The sequence below is a fragment of the Glycine max genome, chromosome 9 (genome assembly GCF_000004515.6).
Source record: "Glycine max cultivar Williams 82 chromosome 9, Glycine_max_v4.0, whole genome shotgun sequence".
In the NCBI taxonomy this organism is placed as follows: Eukaryota; Viridiplantae; Streptophyta; class Magnoliopsida; order Fabales; family Fabaceae; genus Glycine; species Glycine max.
Window position 1 is genome coordinate 3,724,514 of NC_038245.2, and position 18,878 is coordinate 3,743,391.

The following is an 18,878-nucleotide window of genomic DNA, read 5'->3' on the forward strand; positions in this document are numbered from 1 at the left end:
TAAATATAAATCGATGTTAAACTTAGAGTTAATTTCTCAACATAAAGTCAAACAAACATGCCAACATTTATTTAAAATATAAATCCAAAGTTCTTACACTTGCTAACGAATGCCTAAGACATTAATTAAGAAAATATATTTAATATGGAAATTATAAGAGTTTAAAAAAATGTGAAAAACATACTTTTGTGCATCCTAATAATTTGTTTTTTTTCTTCAATTCATTAACCAATGTTTAAAAAAACCTACATGTAACATTTAGCTAAATCCAAATATTAGCTGACAATGGACATCACATCAATCTGAAACTGCTACCCGGCACTCATTTTGAGGCAATTAAGGCAACAAAACAGTATTGATTGAAACTTCCTCGTAGTCCCATTTTTTTGGTCCACCTATTTAATCTCTTCATACTATTTTTTTCGTCCTTTAGCACTTGCAAATGTAACACAAGTGACAAGTTCATTTCAATAATCAATAAGTTCTACAACATAACTTATAAAAATAAGTTACAGTTTATATAAAAAATAACTTACAATTTAATTTAATTATTATCGAAACTAATTCAGTAAAAAATTATTTGTCGGTGCTATAGAGATAGAACTCAATATTAATTGCAGAAGTTGAAAGGGAAAGAAAATAAAAATAAGGGAAGTGCATATATCTTTATGTTGAACCTCAGATCGCATGTCGGTGCATGAATGATGGCAATGACATGTGGCCATGACTTTCTCTAACTTTTTTCCATCTTTTTTTTCTTTTTTTTTTATGCTTTGTTTGCTTTATGCCTTCCTAAGATTTGCACTTTATAGTGGATCCCTCGCTTGTTTACAAAATGAAACCACGTACTACTATAATACTATATAGCATATCATTTTGAGTTTTTAGTAAAAGTGGATTTGGAAACACAACAAAAATCATGAATGAATGAATGAGTTTGGTATACAACTTAATTAGATACTTGACTGTAAAATCATGAATGAGTTCGGTATCACTAAAAATTTTATATTATAATTTTGCCCTTAAAATTTTATTTTAATAAATTATGCTTAAAATGAACTAAAATAAATTAAATCATGCCTCCACATATTTTTTAATTTTAATTTTTATACACTACTAATTTACTATAACGATTTTTACAAAATCATCTCAAATATAACCTTTTAAAACTATTGTTACAAAAAAAAAAAACCAATATTACTATACATGACATTTCACTATAAAATACCTAAACTATCAACGCATTCAGATTTTTAAACTCCCCTTAAACTCTTTTCAAGTTGAAGATGTCAAAACACGGGTAAGTTATCAGTTATCATCCTTATCTTCCAGCCCAAGCTTGGCCCAAATAATAAAGAAAGAAAACTTTTTCGTAGTATTTATTTATTATTCTGGGTGGGGATCTAGTTAGATAAAACTTTTGCTCATCCCCATTACCACCCAAGAAATAATGAATTTGTCTAGTCTCTTATCTAAGCACACAATTGAAATAATGTCCAGAATTTTCCTTCAAATACTCTTATTTCTTTTTTACTTATTATATATTAACTGAGTAATATCAACCAACAAAAATTGACACAAATAATAACAATTTATGTTTCTTAATTAAATAATTCAAAATTTAAATTTTAATTGACCTGGAGTATAGAATAAATCATATTAAAATATTCATTTTATATATGTTCACAATCTCCCATGAAGATTAGTTATATTTCCGATGAAAACTATTTTGTAATAATATGATGGTAAATATATATATATATAATACTAATCTCGTAAATAACACTCAATACATGAAAAAATCATCTTTACTATAACATCATTGGACGATTTTTGTTTGATCACACTAGCGGTTATACCAGCCTGCCTTTGGGTCTATGACTTTGAAATTTTTTGCTTACTACTTACTAGTATAGTGCTAAGTAGTTATGCTTCAGTCAAGATTATGCAAAAACATCAACAAGAGGCAAAGAGAATCTTCTTCACACCGAAGATCCACAAAAGATGCTGTACCAACTGACAATCCGCCTCCAAACAATATCCGTGTGCATGTGCTTTTAATAATAAACTAGGTGCTTATCATTGATCTGTACGATGTATCCAGGAAAACAAGCAGAGACAGTGAGGACCGAGATCCAAATATTTTCCATCTCATGACCTCTATGGTTCAATACTCATCAGCCAAGTGAATTCATTCTTGTTTTCATATGATGCCTGTGTGCATGTTGAACATCCTATTTTTCACATCCCAATCATTTGAAAGTTTCATATATTGAAAAGAAAACAGATCCAGAAAGGGGAATCACACGTAATTGAAACTGTATGAGTAAGCAAGATGCATTAGATTATTGTTTTGCCATTTTTTTTACCGTAAAATGGTGTCACCGGAGTCCAACATTTAATCACCAATCCAAGTAGTACTCTTACCAGACAGGAAAGGAAAATTCACAAACCTGGTAAAAAACAAATTCAATTAGATGATTACATGGCTTTCTTAACTGATGTAATAGTAACTCACTTGAATGAAGCAATAGGTTGCTTTCCTTTATCACATATGCCTACAACAACTATATATATAACCTGTTACCCTCGAGTAATATAGAAAACTCAGATCGTGGGCTTGTATTCAAATACCCAACTGCTGATACTTATGACTACGACTTGAGTAATTATTTGCTGCCATGTTCTGCATCTATTATAATCGTATATAGCATGATAGATAATCCCATCCATATATCCCTCAAACAATAACAACACATTTTTAAGCATATTTATCAGAGACTTCTCACAGCAAGAAGTGTACAGCACTAGACTGGCAGCTACTCAGTTAGCATACAGCCTGTAATAAGAGCCACTCCCACGGCTATATTAGATATCCTGAAGAATAAAATGTGCACAAAAACTCAGCAACTGATACAAGACTTCCTTGAGCCAAGGAAAAAACTATCCATGTAGCCACTTTTGCTGCAAGGGAAGGACAGAAGAACTGAGAAAAAGTACAGCACAAATTACTATCCTGAACTTTTAATAATTATTAGAATTAGAGTCTTTGATGGATGGATTTGAACGGAGGGATTTTATCCTCTTGATGCAGCCACTTTCTCATTCGGGACTTTACCCCTTTAATGTTATTGCACTTAACATAAATATGATCACCATTTAAAATACATCAGCATACTAACAAAAGAACCAAATTGTAAAGAAACACAGAAGTCATTTAGTAATTATTTTTCATTTTTATTCGTTTATCAGATAAATAATGTTTGAAACATTTTTAGTTTGTAATTGTATAACATTAAACCAATCAATCCTGAAAGAAGAATCACAACTATTCCCTCCCTTTTTCTATTAATCTCCACTTAAGCACTTACTTTTATTTTCCTTATACTTGACACCAAATAAAGCATTACTGAATAGTAATGAAAATAGAAGTGTGAAAACAAACTTCTGAGAGAAATTATGCATTAGATTCAACCCGTAACATCTATCTATATTATACAACCAGAAAAAAAAAATCCAGCTCATTTAAGACTATTTAGATCATAAGACCCCTAAAAAGAGTCATAGTAAAATTTAATATTGCACCCTCAAGGACTCCACCTGAAACCTACTAAGCTCACAGCTTGTAACATAAAAGCAAAATTTAATGTAAAGGATGCAAAAAATGACATAGATGAAGAGGTAACTCAGTAAAATGGAGAAATTTAAGCAATACTAGAGAGGCAACATGGCAAAAAATGATGGTTGCAATGATGCACAACCAGGAAAAAGAAAAAAGATGGCTGAAACAATACATAGCCATGCATGAGTAATAGACTTCTAGAATGATAAAAACCATATCTGGCTTAACTTGAGTCAACTTGATCACAGCTTCCCGCTAGAAGAGAACACAACAATAAAACAAGGCCAAGAGGTAAGAACACAATGACCAATGAAGAAATAGGAAAGGAAACAACCCTAACATAGGCATACAGTAGCCAAAGAGAAAAAATGAGTCAAAGAAAGATGGGCAGAGAAATCTCACATAGGAACAAGGCCAACCAGAGAAGGAACAAAACCAAACAGGGGAATTGTGGTGGAGACACAGTCAGGCAGTTCCAAGATGACAGAGGAGTGATTGAAACTGAAACATCTGCAGTAACCAGTAAGGACTCAGACTCTGTGTTGATCACCTGGAAAAGAGAGGCTTAAGCTCCTCCATATACCAGAGCATGGCAAAAAGGCAACAACACAATGGAGTGATTGAAACTGAAACATCTGCAGTGAGCGAAGTCACTAATGTGCACAGCCAATGTGAAAGAGAATCATGGACACACGGGGGGACAAGAGTTCAAGATTATTAGAAACTCGAAAGCAGAATAGTAATGAGATTAGGCCATGAAGGATGGTAATGCTTTAACACCTTATTGAAACAATGTATTTGACAGAAATTCTGTGTAAAATAATAAAATTTACTAGATGTCAAGATACAAACCACTAACACCCTCATGTGTGAATGTAAGCAAATAAGACTGCTAACATCATAATAAGACCTCTGAAGCACTAATGATATATTTGGACAGTAGTGTTACAAAGGAAAGGGTCAGGAAGGATAAATATCATTCCTATATTGAGAGAATTTCAAAATGTTTACAGGAAATGTAAATGAATAAGGAATGATTCCAAGGTTAGATAATAATCTCATTTTATTCCTCCCATTATAAAATCCCACCACGTAAGGAGAATGTTTACTCAAATTGAAAAAAAAAAAATCTACTTCTCTCCCTTCACCTCCATCCAACCAAACACAATACTTCGTTTGTTTTAGTTGAGTTGGGAGGGAGTAAAATGAGAGGGATACAAAATACTTCATCCATTTGGATGGTAGGGAAATATAGGTGAGAAATGGTAAAATTTGTTGGACCCCATCTATTTGTCTTTCCTTTCCTACTGTCCAAAGCATGAAACCAGAGGAAATATCACAGGAACTTCTTGGTTCCTTACTTTCCTTTCTTTACTGTTAATAGCTGCAACCAAGACAACAACTTCTCAAGTATACAGGCAATTCAAACACCAAAATTAGAAACCCTCTGAAAAAGCCGAATCTCTTTGGCAGCCTCATATTCCACCCCCTCTTCCTCCTCCACCTCACTGGAGGAAGATAAAGGGACAGGACAAATAGGGGTCATAAGGGTAGGGGGAACTGATAAGAGTCACAGGAGGAAGAGGGCTCTCCCAGATACAGAACAGGTAAGGGGATATAGTGATAAGGGTAAAGGGGGAGATTATGTTTGCTTTAATTGTTCCATTTCTGGAATATATGAAAATAAAACTTGACCATAAGGTAGTTCTTTTGCATGGTTTTATATGGCTTTTAATTTTTAAAAATAACCTTTTTTGTTGGGTTTCCAATTGTTTCATTTGGAAAATTTTGGATTTTGATTGATACCCTTGATGAATTCTTGTATGAACAGCTTGAAAATGTTCATTTTTGTTGCCTTTGGTGTCAGCTTGCATGAATGGCTTGGAAATGTTTTCTATTTGTTCATTGTTACTTTGGGTGCCCACTTATTTTATTTGGACAATGCATGCACCAATTGAAATTGTTGTGTTTATTTCTTCTGATTGATTCACTTATGTTGCTTTTGAAGGATTGATGGTTTTGTCATCTGGCTCCCAACTTGGTCTGAAATACTCATCAGTTTGTCATAGATACTCTTGGTCCTTGAAAATAATCCATGATTGGTTGGGTTGCGTATAAGTGGGGTTTTATGGTTTCTTAGGGCGTGTATGCATTGATTCTGTGCTTAATCGCTAGGAGATGCGATCCTCCTCTCTTTGGTTGTAAAACTCAATACTGGGATTTCTTGCTGCTGTTCAGTGTATCCCCAAATATATCTTCTTTGTTTTGTTTGACATTTTTTATTGGACCTTTTTGAAAAGGGTAAATAGTCTTTTTTTTATTACTTTATTATTTCTTTTCACTTTTCAAAATAACCAAACAACTGAAAACAAATTAGCTCAACTCATTCCTTCCTTAAATCCAATCCACAACACATTTGCCACTTAAAATCCCTTTCAATTTCTATACTCTCTTTTTCTTTCCTCTCAATTTCATTCCTATGCAAACAAAGTGTGAGAGTTTCCAATATCCTAACGAAAAGCAAACTAGGGGAGCAGGGCATTAATCCTGTTATCTAATTGTTAAATAAACAAACTAGAACTGGTTGAAGAATGCCATATTTGCAGACTTGAACAATGTACCTTAACAAAAATCTAGATTGTCAAATGAATTCCAATCTTTAAAGCTAAATTTCATGACCACTTCACTTGCATATAGCATAATTAGAGTTTTAAATATTCAGATCAATAAAGAATACCACACCCCAGAAATGAGTGCAAAATAAATCTAAAAATCCTGGACAACAAGCATCAAATCTATTTCTCTTATCTCAACCTCAGAAAACTCCCCTCACACTACCAATTAGTCTTTCAAGCAGCAATATACCAAGCAATAAAGGCTGTACAAAAACTACTTTTAACTCCAAAACAATCACCATCCAACATAAAACAGCAAAAAGCAAGCCTATTCCAATCCATCAATGAAACCAAACCAATTCCTGCACACCCTGCACAAAAACAAAAAACAAAAAAAGAACAGACAAGAAAAGGTTACCTTCATGCCATCACTGCAAAGTTATGCAGCTTATCACAGTGAGGAGCTGGCAGATTCCTATTCCAGCTCCGTCTCTGCATCTCCACCTGACAGTATCTTCTCAGCATACTCCTATAATCCTTCATCACACTCTCCTCAACTGCCTCACGAGCATCACTCCCGGGCGGATAATTCACATCAAACGCCGCCGACTTCACGAAGAACTGAACCCCGTGCCGATCCGTGGTCTTCGGAATCTGGTAGCTGTAATGCTTGTGCAAGGAATACTCAGGCTCCGAAAACGGCAAGTACGCGAGCAGCACAATAATCAAAAACGGCAAGAGCTGAATCAGAAGCATCACATTGTGATGCCTCCCTCCCGATCCTCCAGCATTGAATTCATGCCTATGCTGATGATTCGGATTCCCCATCCCGCCGCGGGTTCGGTAAACGTGGTTGTTTCTTCCGAACACGTCGGAGTGTCCGAAGAACGCCCTGAATATCTCGTCCGGATCGAACTCGTCTTCGAAGAAATCGCGCGTCGTCGCCGTTCTTCTTCTTCTACGCCGGAACGTGTTTACCTCGGTGCTCTCGAAATCGTCGGCGGCGGTTCCGGTTTGGTCGTACATCCTTCTGGAACCGTCGTCGCTCAAACACTTGAAAGCCTTGGAAACCTTCTTGAACGCGTCTTCGGAGCCTGGAGCTTTGTTCTTATCGGGATGAACTTTGAGAGAGAGCTTCCGATACGCTTTTCGAATCTCTTCCACGGAGCAACTCTTCTCTAATCCTAGAATCGCGTAATAATCGCTCTTTCCTTTGATTTCCCTAATTAAGTGCACGTCCGTGTAATTTCTTTCCACGTCTAAGCCCTCGCGACGAGGAGAGTGGCCGTTCGCCAGAGAGGCGCCGCTGCCGCCTGCGGTGGAGGCGGTGTGAGAATCGAGGCGGTTGCACTTGTCGAGCAGGGATTGGAGGGGCAAATCGCGGTTGAGACGTTGCGCGATTTTGAGGAATTTGAGGGCGCGGTCTTTGTTTCTCGACGCGATGGCTTCTTCGGCGATGCGAACGCAGCGTAATGCTTCGTCCTTGTTACCTTCCATGGCGGAAAGAGCTAACTAAGTAACTATCTAAGAATTTGAGTGAACATGGTTGGTTGGTGTCTGTGAATTTTGGGAATTAGGGATTGGAGGGAAATGGTGAATGGAGGAAGGACCCAACTACTTATAGAAAAAAACCCTTTTGTCTATCAACTTTCTGTTTCAAACTATTATTACTGTGGAATAACTACTTCCATGCTTTTGGCATTTGCAACTAGCCAACTACCAGGGGTTTTATTAGTATGAAAATTTTCGGAAATCATTGCTGCAAATTTTCTAGTATGTTTTTTTCTCTCTCATAAAACAGGTTATTTTATAATCGGAATTAGGGTTAAAAATAAAAAAAGTGCTAAAAATGATATTTTAGCTCAATTATATACATAATTAATATAAAAAACATCATATTTTTATTGTTAATATAAAAAATCGTCATATTTATATTGTATAATAAATATAAAAAATCACTATATTATGTTTTGGCTATAAAAAATAACACGTTTTAATTTTGTAAGGATGTAAAAATATTTAAAATTTTATAAGTATGAATTTCAGACATTATTATAATTATAAACTTTTGTTAGTAAGAATTAAAAATAACTAATTAAACTAGATTTATTTACTAACTAACAAGTTGTTTTAACCCACATTGCGTATTAAAGGGGATTAAAAAATAAATAAAGCAAAAGTCAAACACACATTAAGGAATTTTTTTAACACACATCCTGCTAAAAAATATTAACGACTATTCGTTTTTCAATAAGGATTTTCCACAAACTGGTACCTTTTACAAGTATTCATTTACTAGGCTCAATCACGATTTTTTAAAAACTTATTTCTCTAAATAACTGACTAAATATTTTTTTTATTTTTTTGACTCGGCCATTTTTGGCTTCTACTGATTTTATTAAGAAAAGATTAAAGATAAGTATTCAATGGTTGTGTTATCTTACAAAGACAAACTTACAAGTTAAAATTATAGTCTACAACATAGGACACAGAGGACAAATTATTACAAGAGCTTAAGAAAGTTCAGTTCCCAATCAAAAAGTCATCTAATTCTTCAAACATTTCAACGATGACAATAGTTTTTGAAGTCAACCATGACAATGCTTATTTCCCTGTAAAGTAGTAATTTTTTGTTTATAACTTTTTTTTTTTTGTTAGACTATGTGTATAACACTTTACTAGGAGATAAGTTAATATAGACAGCTCACAGTAATACTTTTTAAGCTTTTATTGTACTCCAGTCTATATTGATGCTTCTATTATTATGGAAAATGGTACAAGTATGTTTCTATATATAAAAAAAATAAAATCAACACTTCGGACAAATTTTTGGTAATACAATATTTTTACTAACGTTAGAAATGTTATTTCATCAATTAAAATAAGCACTAAGCAGGTGATGAAGCATCTGGGGCATATTTGAAATCATATTTTTTGTGCATTTCATTGAGATTTCGACCACAAATATATGATATATCTTAACACCCTCCCCCCAATAATTTTTCATATTATTATTTTACATTATTGAGAATATGGGTATTATTGTTATAAGTTGTAATTATTTTATATATTTGCAGTACCATTGATGAAATTGTGCAGTTGTTTTTGTGTGTATAGGTTGCTTTGTTTGTTTGTGTATGAGTTTGTCTATGGTGGGTTGGTTTGCAGCAAGTGTTGCTTGATGATCCTGTAAGGGGTTTTTTGTGGTCCTATATGATGTTCAGCTTGTGTGATGTGTCTTAGATTATTTTTAATGTTACCACTGTAGTACTGTACTGATTACCCCATCTAAATGGTGTTTCATGTAGGCATCATCATACATGTGGGTATATTGGAAAAAAGGAGAGTACACAAGGACAAAAAAAATAATTTCAGTACTGATATTATATTGTAGACATTTATGATAGATTGTTTATGTGTTGTTATCTTTTGTGGAACTCATGCAACATTGCAAGAAACAAAAACAACTGTCATTGTACTTCTATTTTTTTTTTTCCCCAGGTGATACTTGATACTTGTAAATTTTTTTTGAGTTAATCAATAATATAGTCCATAAAAACTATAATAAGCCCCTATAATTAACAAAATGGCAAAATAGAATTTGAAACTGTAAATTATCAATCAATCAAATTATAATAATTGATCAAATTAGCCTCTCTTTTTTTAAGGAGATCAAATTAGTCTTTAAAATTAAAAAAAATGATTAAATGATCTCTGGAATTAAAAGTCATCAATCAATTTAATCTCTCATTGATTAGTTGATATCATCTATAACATCATTAAAAAGGTTAATTTGTCGTGTTAAATGCCCAAGTTACAACCAATGAGGCACACGCTAAATAGCCGAATCCTATTATTGTGGACTTATGGTGCTTGTTGGTTTGGTTAGATGTTGCTTGTGAGTTATGACCGATCAATGCCTTGGTTTATGTTGCAAAATAGTAGATTTACACGTTGCTTATAACGCATTCTGCCACTGCTCTTGTTGTTTGTTGGTTTGGTTTTATGGAATGTTTAGTGTAAATCAAGATAGGCGAATGAATTGGTAATAATTTATGGTTTGCTGGTTCTGGTGTAAATCATGATTACGAGAACCATGGATCAGCAAGAACACCATGGATCAGTGAGAACACCATGGATAGTACTAGAACCATGATCACTCAATGGGCCATACTTGCAACAGTTAATGCTATATTCTCTTGGTTTACCCTCCAGAATATCAGCACCAAATCAACATGTTCAGGATGGCTGATTGACATTTGACACGAAACTAAGATTTTAATGTTAACCTAGCGTCAAGGAAGCTTCTTTTTTTTTTTTTTTAACTAGATGGGGTAAGTGTTTTTTCCCCATGAATTTCATGGTACCTGATGATGTATGATATTTCTATTAATGTAATTTAATTATCTATTTTATTATTATTCTTATTAGAGAATCTTCATAAAATTCAGGATCCAAGAAAATGGGCAGAGAAAACAATCTCCAATTCAAATTCATTCTAATAATCTAAATTATTATATTTTACTGATATAACATGAGAGAAAGGTGGTATTAAAACTGCTTTAATTTCAACAGAATCAGCAGACAATAGAAAACAGTAAAAATAAAAGGAAAGAAATTTTAATCCATTAAGAAAAACTAATTAATTCGAACAACAGAAAATTGCTTGGATTCACTGAAATACGGATAGGCAAGAGATAAACTTATCTTCAGGCTTACTACTCCAAAGTTTTTGTAGCTTTTCACAGTCAGGAACAAGCATGAAGCGCATATTCCTATTTGCTAGGCCAACTATATTTCTGAACTCTATTTTAACATAACCACTAAGCATTTGCCTAGAATCCTTTTCTTCCAATTGCTTTTATCAGTAAAAATCAGTTGTTATCAAGTTGCCACTATATTTACATTTAACATACTTGTCTGGAAAGACAGGTCTTTCAGGCTCCAATGCCAAATAAAACTATGTGATTTTGGAATGCTAAAATTCAAAATACATTTTGATGTTAGTTTTCTTCATCAGAATCGAAAGACTGTCTTTTCCTTATAGATTGTATGACATCCATGCGCTTATCTTTGGAATGACACATACCAGTACAAGACTTGACTTTAGGAACACTCAAAGAACTAAGTGATGGTGTAGCGGTCCCCTTGTTTATTTCCCTGAGCACAGAACGGGCTGTTGCTGCAGCTGCTGCATTTGCCATTGCTGAAGCAACTCTTGAATCACTTGGAAGCTCATTACTGCTTTGTCCAACTGTTTGTCCTTGCGTCTTGGTCAGATTCTTAGAAGCATCAGGTGATTGATTTGAAACTGATTTTGGTTTGGTGCCCACAGCCTCAGCTACTGTTGCTTTAGCTTTTGCTGCTTCATATTTTTTAATATCATAAATAAGCTCTTTCTGCAGCTGCTTATCAGCTACCAATATGTCATCAATCTCATTCTTATAGTCCTTTAGAATAATGCGGAGGCACTCCATGAGAGAACCTATGAGAGGACTATTCTTGGTTTCCAATAAACGTTTCAACTCTATGAAGATGGGGACTGTATTTTGGATAAGACCCTTCTTGACTGCCTGAGTTATAGTCTTTCCTCTAGCTGCAGATCCACTTTCTCCCCCTTCCTCCTCTACATCTGCTGACTCGGATGATGCACGAGTGGATGAAATGCGTATCTCTTTACAGCCGAGAATTTGAAAAGCATCCTGATCACACAATTAATGTTATAATTAGAAGCCTTAAATAAGTTTTTTGTCCCAATAAAATAGTTTTGTTTATTTATTTATTAGAATCGTAGTTTTAAAAACTGAACCAGTAATCGACTCGATCAAGATATTGGGTCAATGGTCGAACCAATAGGTCAGTTATTAACCTGCATGACTCGATCTTTATTAACAAAAATAAAAAAAAAAGTATACCCTATATTAAATAAAAAAAAGAATCACTTCACAAATTAGTACAACATTTCTGTGGTGCAGTTTCAGATTGCATTTTTTAAGATTAAATTACTCATTTGGTCCCTATAGTTTGAAAGTGGTCTTTTTAGTCTTTATAGTTTACATTTTAACTCTCTTTTAGTCCCTATAGTTTCATGATTCTTACTTTTTTAGTCTTTTCAAATTACAAAAACTAAGAGAATTAAAATATAAACTATAAGGACTAAAAAGAACACTTTTAAACTACAGGGACTAAAAGAGAATTAAAATGTAAACTACAGGGACTAAAAAGACCATTTTCAAACTATAGGGACTAAAAAGATAATAACCATGAAACTATAGGGACCACATGTGTAATTTAACCTTTTTTTAATTTTTCATGAAGGGAAAAGTATCTGTGTGCGCCAAAACCGGTCTGGGTTGTTACCCGCTGTTTGCTGGTCTGACCATAAACTTGCCCAGGTCACACCGGGTTTCCGATGCCTGAGCCAAACCGGTTGAGTTATTGGATCCCACTCCGACCAGCCGTTCGATCTGGGTTTTAAAACACTAATAATAGTCCTTTAAAGATTTATTTTTTGTTTTATTCATTGCTGTCAATTAACGAAGGTAATCGATGTCTAACAGGATAGTCACGCGTAATTCTTTTTTGGTAAACTGTGTTTTAAAATCCTCATCTGTTCGAACCAATTGATGACATTAAATTACTTGACGAGGGATTTAAAAATATTGTTTACCAAAAAAGTTACATGCGACTGTAAGACTCCACAAGTCAATAAACTGTCAACATAGTTGATACTTGACAACAAGGACAAAAATAAAAAAATTTAAATCTTTAAAGGACTAAAAAAATACAACTTTAAAGGACTAAAATAAAAAAATCCCTATTTTATAGGGACCAAAAACTTATTTAAGCCTTATTAGAACATAAATTACATGATATAAGACAGTATTAAAGGCAATGTTATCTCCCTTCATATTCCAATATGTATGCATTACCAATTGCATACATATATATATGCTGATAATTAATGACAACCTGGTGACCATGGTTGGTACAGATTAATACCTGTAGAACAGACTGTCCAGTTGCATCTTCTATATTGAGCATACCATCAGAAGCTGCGGCTAGAATTTCTGCACATAACTTGGCAAAGGTTGCTAGAAGATGCTCAGGGGCCATTTGTTTTAGTAAAGAAACATAAATGTGCATTCTTTTAGACCTTGACTCTTCATCAGTACCCCTGCGAAGATCAATGCAGACTTGATATCAGTGCAATATCTCAAATAATTAACTGTCTTGCCAATTGCTAATTTTGGGTCCCATTACCTGATGGAAAAGATTTGGCTTTCCTTTCGTGATCCTTGAGACTCACGATGCCCATTATGGACATGACAGTCGTTCAGAACAAAAACAGCCTCAACAAAACTATTGTATGCTAAAAGAGGAGACTTGACTGGTGAGGAAAACACAATAGTTAAAATCCAATGACAAACATATTTTTTAATTTATATATAATGGCAAGTATAACTATCAAGATAAAGTTTCAGACCTTTCAAAATATTTCCAAAGAGAAAATCCGCTAACTGCCTTATCTTTTCTGATTCATCAACAAGTGACAAAAGGAACCGAAGAAATAGCACTCCTCTCCATTTCACATAGTCCCTCTAGATAAAAGAAAATCATATTTTAGCAAACAATACAATTTTTCCCTCTTCACCTTTTAGAAGAGATAATGAAAACAAGCTGTGAAATAAGTTGATTCATAAAAAGTACCTGCAGCAATCTGGAAAGCAATATGAACGTTTGCCTTCTCACAAGTTCACAGGGATCTAAGAGACACCTTGTGATCTTTGTTATGTAACTGATAACTTCCATGAAAAAGAAGTTAGAATAGCAAGGCGAATATTTGCTGACATTCAATTTAAGCATTTTGCATTCTGTAAATATTGGATTTATATTATTATTATTATACAATCTGCTATGTATTTACCAATATGTACAAGAACACTACATTATTTCCTTACGATATTATACCTTTTCAAATTCAAATTCACTTAAATGCAATATTAACGAGGCTTACCAATCAACAAGAGCAGTGAACCGGACACAAAAGTCTGCCATCATGACCACAATGTTGTTGCGAAGAGCTGCAGATTTGCTCTTTTCAAGCTCCTGCATATTTTGAAACAGAATGTATTTTGATTAGGAGGTGAGAAAAATATCACAGTCCATGAGGCATAACATAAACAGTCAAAGCCACAGGCCCAACCTGTACAAACAGAGGAATATAATTCTTAGCTAGCTTCCCATCAGCAAGGCAAAGCTTGCCCATAGCTAGCCACCCTTGAATATAAAAAGAGGGAGCTTCCTGTTGCAAAGAAGTTGAAGGGCTGGGTAGGTTATTTAATTTAGGACCAGAACTCCCAGAAGTGATGATTGTATGCAACAGAGGAACTAAATTGCTCATATCAGCAGATGGGCAAACAATAACTACCGACCCAACTGTATAAATCGCTGTTACTGCTTTAGACAATGACTTGGACTTTGCTACTGATTTCCTGCCTTTGCTAGTCCCACTTCTAGGTGGAGTGAAGAAGCTACCTTCTGCGTTTTGTTCTGAATTCTCTGAAATGAATTTTTCTATTATTCCAGAAGCCCTGGAGAGAACTTGGTGGACCCATTTCAAGACTAATGCTTCTGCCTCTTCGAGATTTGAAGCTTTCCTCTTGCATAATGTTTTTAGTGCTTTTAAATGAGCATCAACCTATCAAGCAAAAGTAAAAAGTCAACAAAGTATACTATTTAACTCTGTATAATTATAATGTTCTCAGCCATTATCATTCTGTTCTACCTCTATACCTCTCAGTTTAACTTACCTTTCTGTCCAGATTTATCAACTAAAATACCAGCTAACATTATTTCTATGAAAATAGTTGTTCCATTAACAATTAATAACAAATTTAGTATCACAGCACTGTTTAATATATAAGTCTAGATAGCTTGGCTAATTGCTTAAGAAACTAAGATGATCATGGAACTAATATTTGTTTATTAAATGATGCAGTATAAAGAGTGTCCAGTTTTCTTCATTGTGTGGGGGCAGTAGAGTAAACAAGATAAATGCTTAAGCTTCAGATGGAATGAAATTCCCATGACCTGGCATAAGACAAAAAATAGAACTGAGAGGAAGACATTTACACATCTTAAAACTTGAAAGACCATGCAGAAGTGTTAATTTCAAGGCAACCTTCAGTCCACTCCACTCCACAAGATATTGGCATCATTAATAGACAGATTTGTTACCATATACTTTTAAGTGTTAAGAAATTTATAATATATGATGCAAAAAGATGATAATCAAGACAAAGAAGCATCCCATGAAAAGCATTATGAAATTCTAAATCTGGTGGATAAATAAAGCCGTGTTTAACAATGGTAGAATATCACACATTCACACCATCCAGATAGACATTGAAGAATAATACAAGAAGCAAGCGTTAGAAGTCACTAATGAATTCGATTAATAATACTACTTAATGATTACCTCTGTTGAATGCATGTTGAATTGTTCAACCCGTTTGAGCAAGTTATGAGCCAAATCAGCTGCGGGTACAGGGGGCAGCTCCACAGAAACATTAGAAATTGTTTGTAAGAGGAAAACTCGGTCACTAGCCCAGGCAACATGATTGCATTCTATGCTTTCTTCCTCTTCAGATGCATTTCTTTGTACAAATGGGCTTTTGAACTCACCTTCCACTTCATGTTTGTCAAGAAGTTGCCAATGATGATGAAGAAACTCCCAGTCTACTACTTTTGAAAGGAATGTTGACACCTCTGACAAAAGAAACCAAGCACCTGGCGGGGCAGTCCATTTTTCTATTGGCATGGAGTGACTCAGCCAGATAGACTCTGACACCCTGATTATATTTTGAAGTGCGGTAACAATTTTGTGATTTATACGATTCTTTTTGCCCAGATTTGTGCAAATTTTCTTCACCCAAGGGCTCACCTCCCCATGGCAAATCTCTCTCAGAAGATACAGAGTTCCATTGGGAAAAAACATCTCCATCTCATTGTCTAAACCTTTTCCTTTCATCTTTCTATTAGACAAAGGCTCGCTATATGAAGAGGTAGCAGTTGCAGCTCTAATTATCCGGTCCAAAACAAGTTCTTTAAACATGTTCTCACATTCTTCTTGGATGCTTGATTCATTGTCAGATATTAAACGCGGAACTGAATGTAGCCACTCAGTTATTACTGTTTCAGCAGAGAATGTTCTGAAAGCCTACATTTTGTTTAAGTAAATTTCATAAATTAATCATGTGTTTTTATTTATATTAGCAATTAGTAAAAAGGAACCAAGAAAAAGAGAAGAAATTTTAGAGGACCAATGAGATTCATAACTTCTCACGTATAGTAAGATTATAGAAATAACATCGAGTTATCCAAATCATTTCAGGCAGAATCTGATAAACACTGCACAAGTTAGGCAACTATCTAAAGTATACTTAACAGTTTGACATTTAAAACCATTATTTTAATGCAATAAGGGATTGTTTAACATAAGTACTTCATGCAGAAAAATATACTCCGAGCATTTATTTAGTAATATGGAACAAACTTATCACAACAGATTGATTGACATTGCGTTATGCTCTCCATATGGATTACATGTATAGATATAACATTTTACTATTTTTTCTTTCATAAACAACAGTGTAACTCAATTTTATCTACTCAACTCAAAGGCAGAAACAGTTAGTAGAGAACACAACATATAAAAGCAGTCCAACAGAAGAAAATTGCCTGCATTGTAGTTTTTCTATCCAAATCCATTTCCAGGAAAACTAGATGCCAACAACAACACAACAGACCAAAGCAAACCCTACAGTTGTCATGACAAAATATTCTTCTGTAACTACTCACGTAAAATGAAAGCCTTTACCCACATCATATCTTATATTTTCATGTTAAGTCACTAAATTTTGCAAAAAATTCTCATTTCTGTCTCATACATTATACAGCAAAACATTATAACTCAAATAGTAAATAAACTACCTCCGATAGAGCTGTAATTGCCGCTTTCCGCATACTGATAAGTGGATCCGAACAAGCCATCCCCATTGTCTTGAGCACCACTTCATCAATGGCGCCTCCAAGAAGAGAAGTCAAGTTAGTAACCAAAAGCAATGCAGCTTTCCTCACAGCTGCCTTATCATCCATACACCTTCTCCTCAGCATGTCATTCATTCCACCTTCAACATTCCCATCACCAACCTTTCCAAACCCCATAAACTCCTTCAGAACCACACTAGTCCTCTCACCGCGAGACAAAAACCCCACCAGCTGGGCCAAATTCGACAAAGCCCTCGCCCGAATCGCGCCACTCACATCAGAACACCTTTTCAACAGCACCTCCAAGCACCAAATCCCCCACACCTCACTCTCTTCACTCTCCACGCCCAACGGATCCTTCAACGACATCACCAGATTCAAAATGAGATCAACCGCCAAAAGCCGAAGACTGGACTTCCCCTGAGCCATCTGCACAACATACTTCACAAACGCAATTTGATCATCAAAACCCATCACTTTAACAACCTCCATGATGGACTCCACAGCCAATGCTCTCGGCTCGGCCTTCTCCGGCGCCTTCTTCGCCAAATACCTCGGAAAATTAACCAGCGCCTTTTTCACATCATCACATTGATTACCAAGACTCGTGACAAATCCGAGCGCAAAAGTCCTCGCCTGCGACTTCGCCATGAGAACAAGCGAACACAGCGATTTCAAAACCTCCGCAGCAGTGTTGGAAGGTTCACCGTGCTCGGATTTGAGAACTTCCTTCAGCACGTGCGAGCAGAGGCTAAGCAGTCTGCTATACACCGCCGCGTTCCCGCACGTGTTGAGCGAGGTCACGGGGATTTCAGCCACGGTTTGGATCAGCGACTTCAGAGTCTCGGGGAAGCGGTTGAGGTGGATTAAACCCATCACTTCGACTAGCTTCTCCAGCACGCGGAGGAGCACCCTGGGGTCGTGTTGGGAACTAGTGTCGGGCGAATCGTCCTCGTTTTGGGGATTTTTCGCGCGACCGCGACCCGGGCGCTTTCGTTTGCCATTCTGCGAGTTGTCTTGGGCCGGGCCAGGGTGGGAGTGGGCCTTGCAGGAGCGGCGGAGGGAGCGGAGGAAGGAAAGAAACGACATTGGTGTAAAGAGTGTAAAAACGGGTGCGTTCGGAGCGAGGAGAAGCGAGAGGAAGACATCGGAAGCGAGAAGAGAGTGGTGCGGAGGGGAAGAGTCCATTGCGGAAGCAATGGGAGGAATGAGAGAAGACGGAGAGAGATTCTTCGATGAAAGCTCATCGTAGAGAGACTCTGAAAGAGAGTGTTTGAGGAGAAATAGAAGATTCGTTAGGGTTTGTTCGGAGAGTGGTGGTGGTTGAGGGTTTCCACGGAGATCCTCTAGCTCGGAGATTACGCGAGACACCGTTTCCTCCATTTCCGTCATGCTGTGTCTTCTTCCTCCACACATTCCACCACGCTCTCTTTTCCATTTCAAATTCCCGCTTTTTCAATTACGGGCCTATTATTCTATGGGCCGAAATAGAAGCCCAATAGGAGAACTGGACAAGGGGTTCTTTTGGTAATTTCAGCGGGTGGAACTAGAAACTGGAAACCCTGGACTATAAATAAGAGTTGCACACA

The 18,878-nt window shown here is 35.7% G+C and overlaps 2 protein-coding genes and 1 long non-coding RNA gene across 16 annotated transcripts; 1 reads left to right on the plus strand and 2 right to left on the minus strand.

Annotated features, from left to right (window-relative positions):
- Positions 1-1,727: 1,727 nt before the first annotated feature.
- Positions 1,728-7,974, minus strand: LOC100789271 (chaperone protein dnaJ 49). 14 transcript variants are annotated; one of them, XR_001382593.3, is made up of 3 exons: positions 6,656-7,936; positions 2,370-2,453; positions 1,728-2,214 (listed from the first exon to the last, which is right to left on the minus strand). XR_001382593.3 is itself a non-coding variant. In XM_006586859.4 (2 exons), the coding sequence occupies exon 1, from the start codon at positions 7,732-7,734 to the stop codon at positions 6,658-6,660; it is 1,077 nt and encodes a 358-aa protein (XP_006586922.1). In that variant the 5' UTR covers positions 7,735-7,936; the 3' UTR covers positions 2,238-2,453; positions 6,656-6,657. The 14 variants fall into 14 exon arrangements, 5 of the variants coding, with proteins under 5 accessions (XP_006586922.1, XP_003533341.1, XP_006586925.1 ...); XR_001382592.3 differs by having other exon boundaries at positions 1,728-2,234; XR_415843.4 differs by lacking the exon at positions 1,728-2,214 and adding an exon at positions 4,025-4,132 and having other exon boundaries at positions 2,313-2,877.
- On the plus strand, positions 5,084-6,166 carry LOC102660504 (uncharacterized). Its single transcript, XR_415841.4, has 2 exons — positions 5,084-5,229; positions 5,631-6,166. It is a non-coding gene; the product is annotated as an uncharacterized lncRNA (long non-coding RNA).
- Positions 7,975-10,841: 2,867 nt separating the features above from the next.
- On the minus strand, positions 10,842-18,705 carry LOC100793666 (condensin-2 complex subunit D3). Its single transcript, XM_003533299.5, has 9 exons — positions 17,233-18,705; positions 15,719-16,459; positions 14,444-14,938; positions 14,255-14,346; positions 13,948-14,035; positions 13,724-13,838; positions 13,501-13,627; positions 13,240-13,414; positions 10,842-11,939 (listed from the first exon to the last, which is right to left on the minus strand). Exons 1-9 carry the CDS (start codon positions 18,703-18,705, stop codon positions 11,241-11,243), a joined length of 4,005 nt encoding a protein of 1,334 aa, XP_003533347.1. The 3' UTR covers positions 10,842-11,240.
- Between the last annotated feature and the right edge of the window lie 173 nt (positions 18,706-18,878).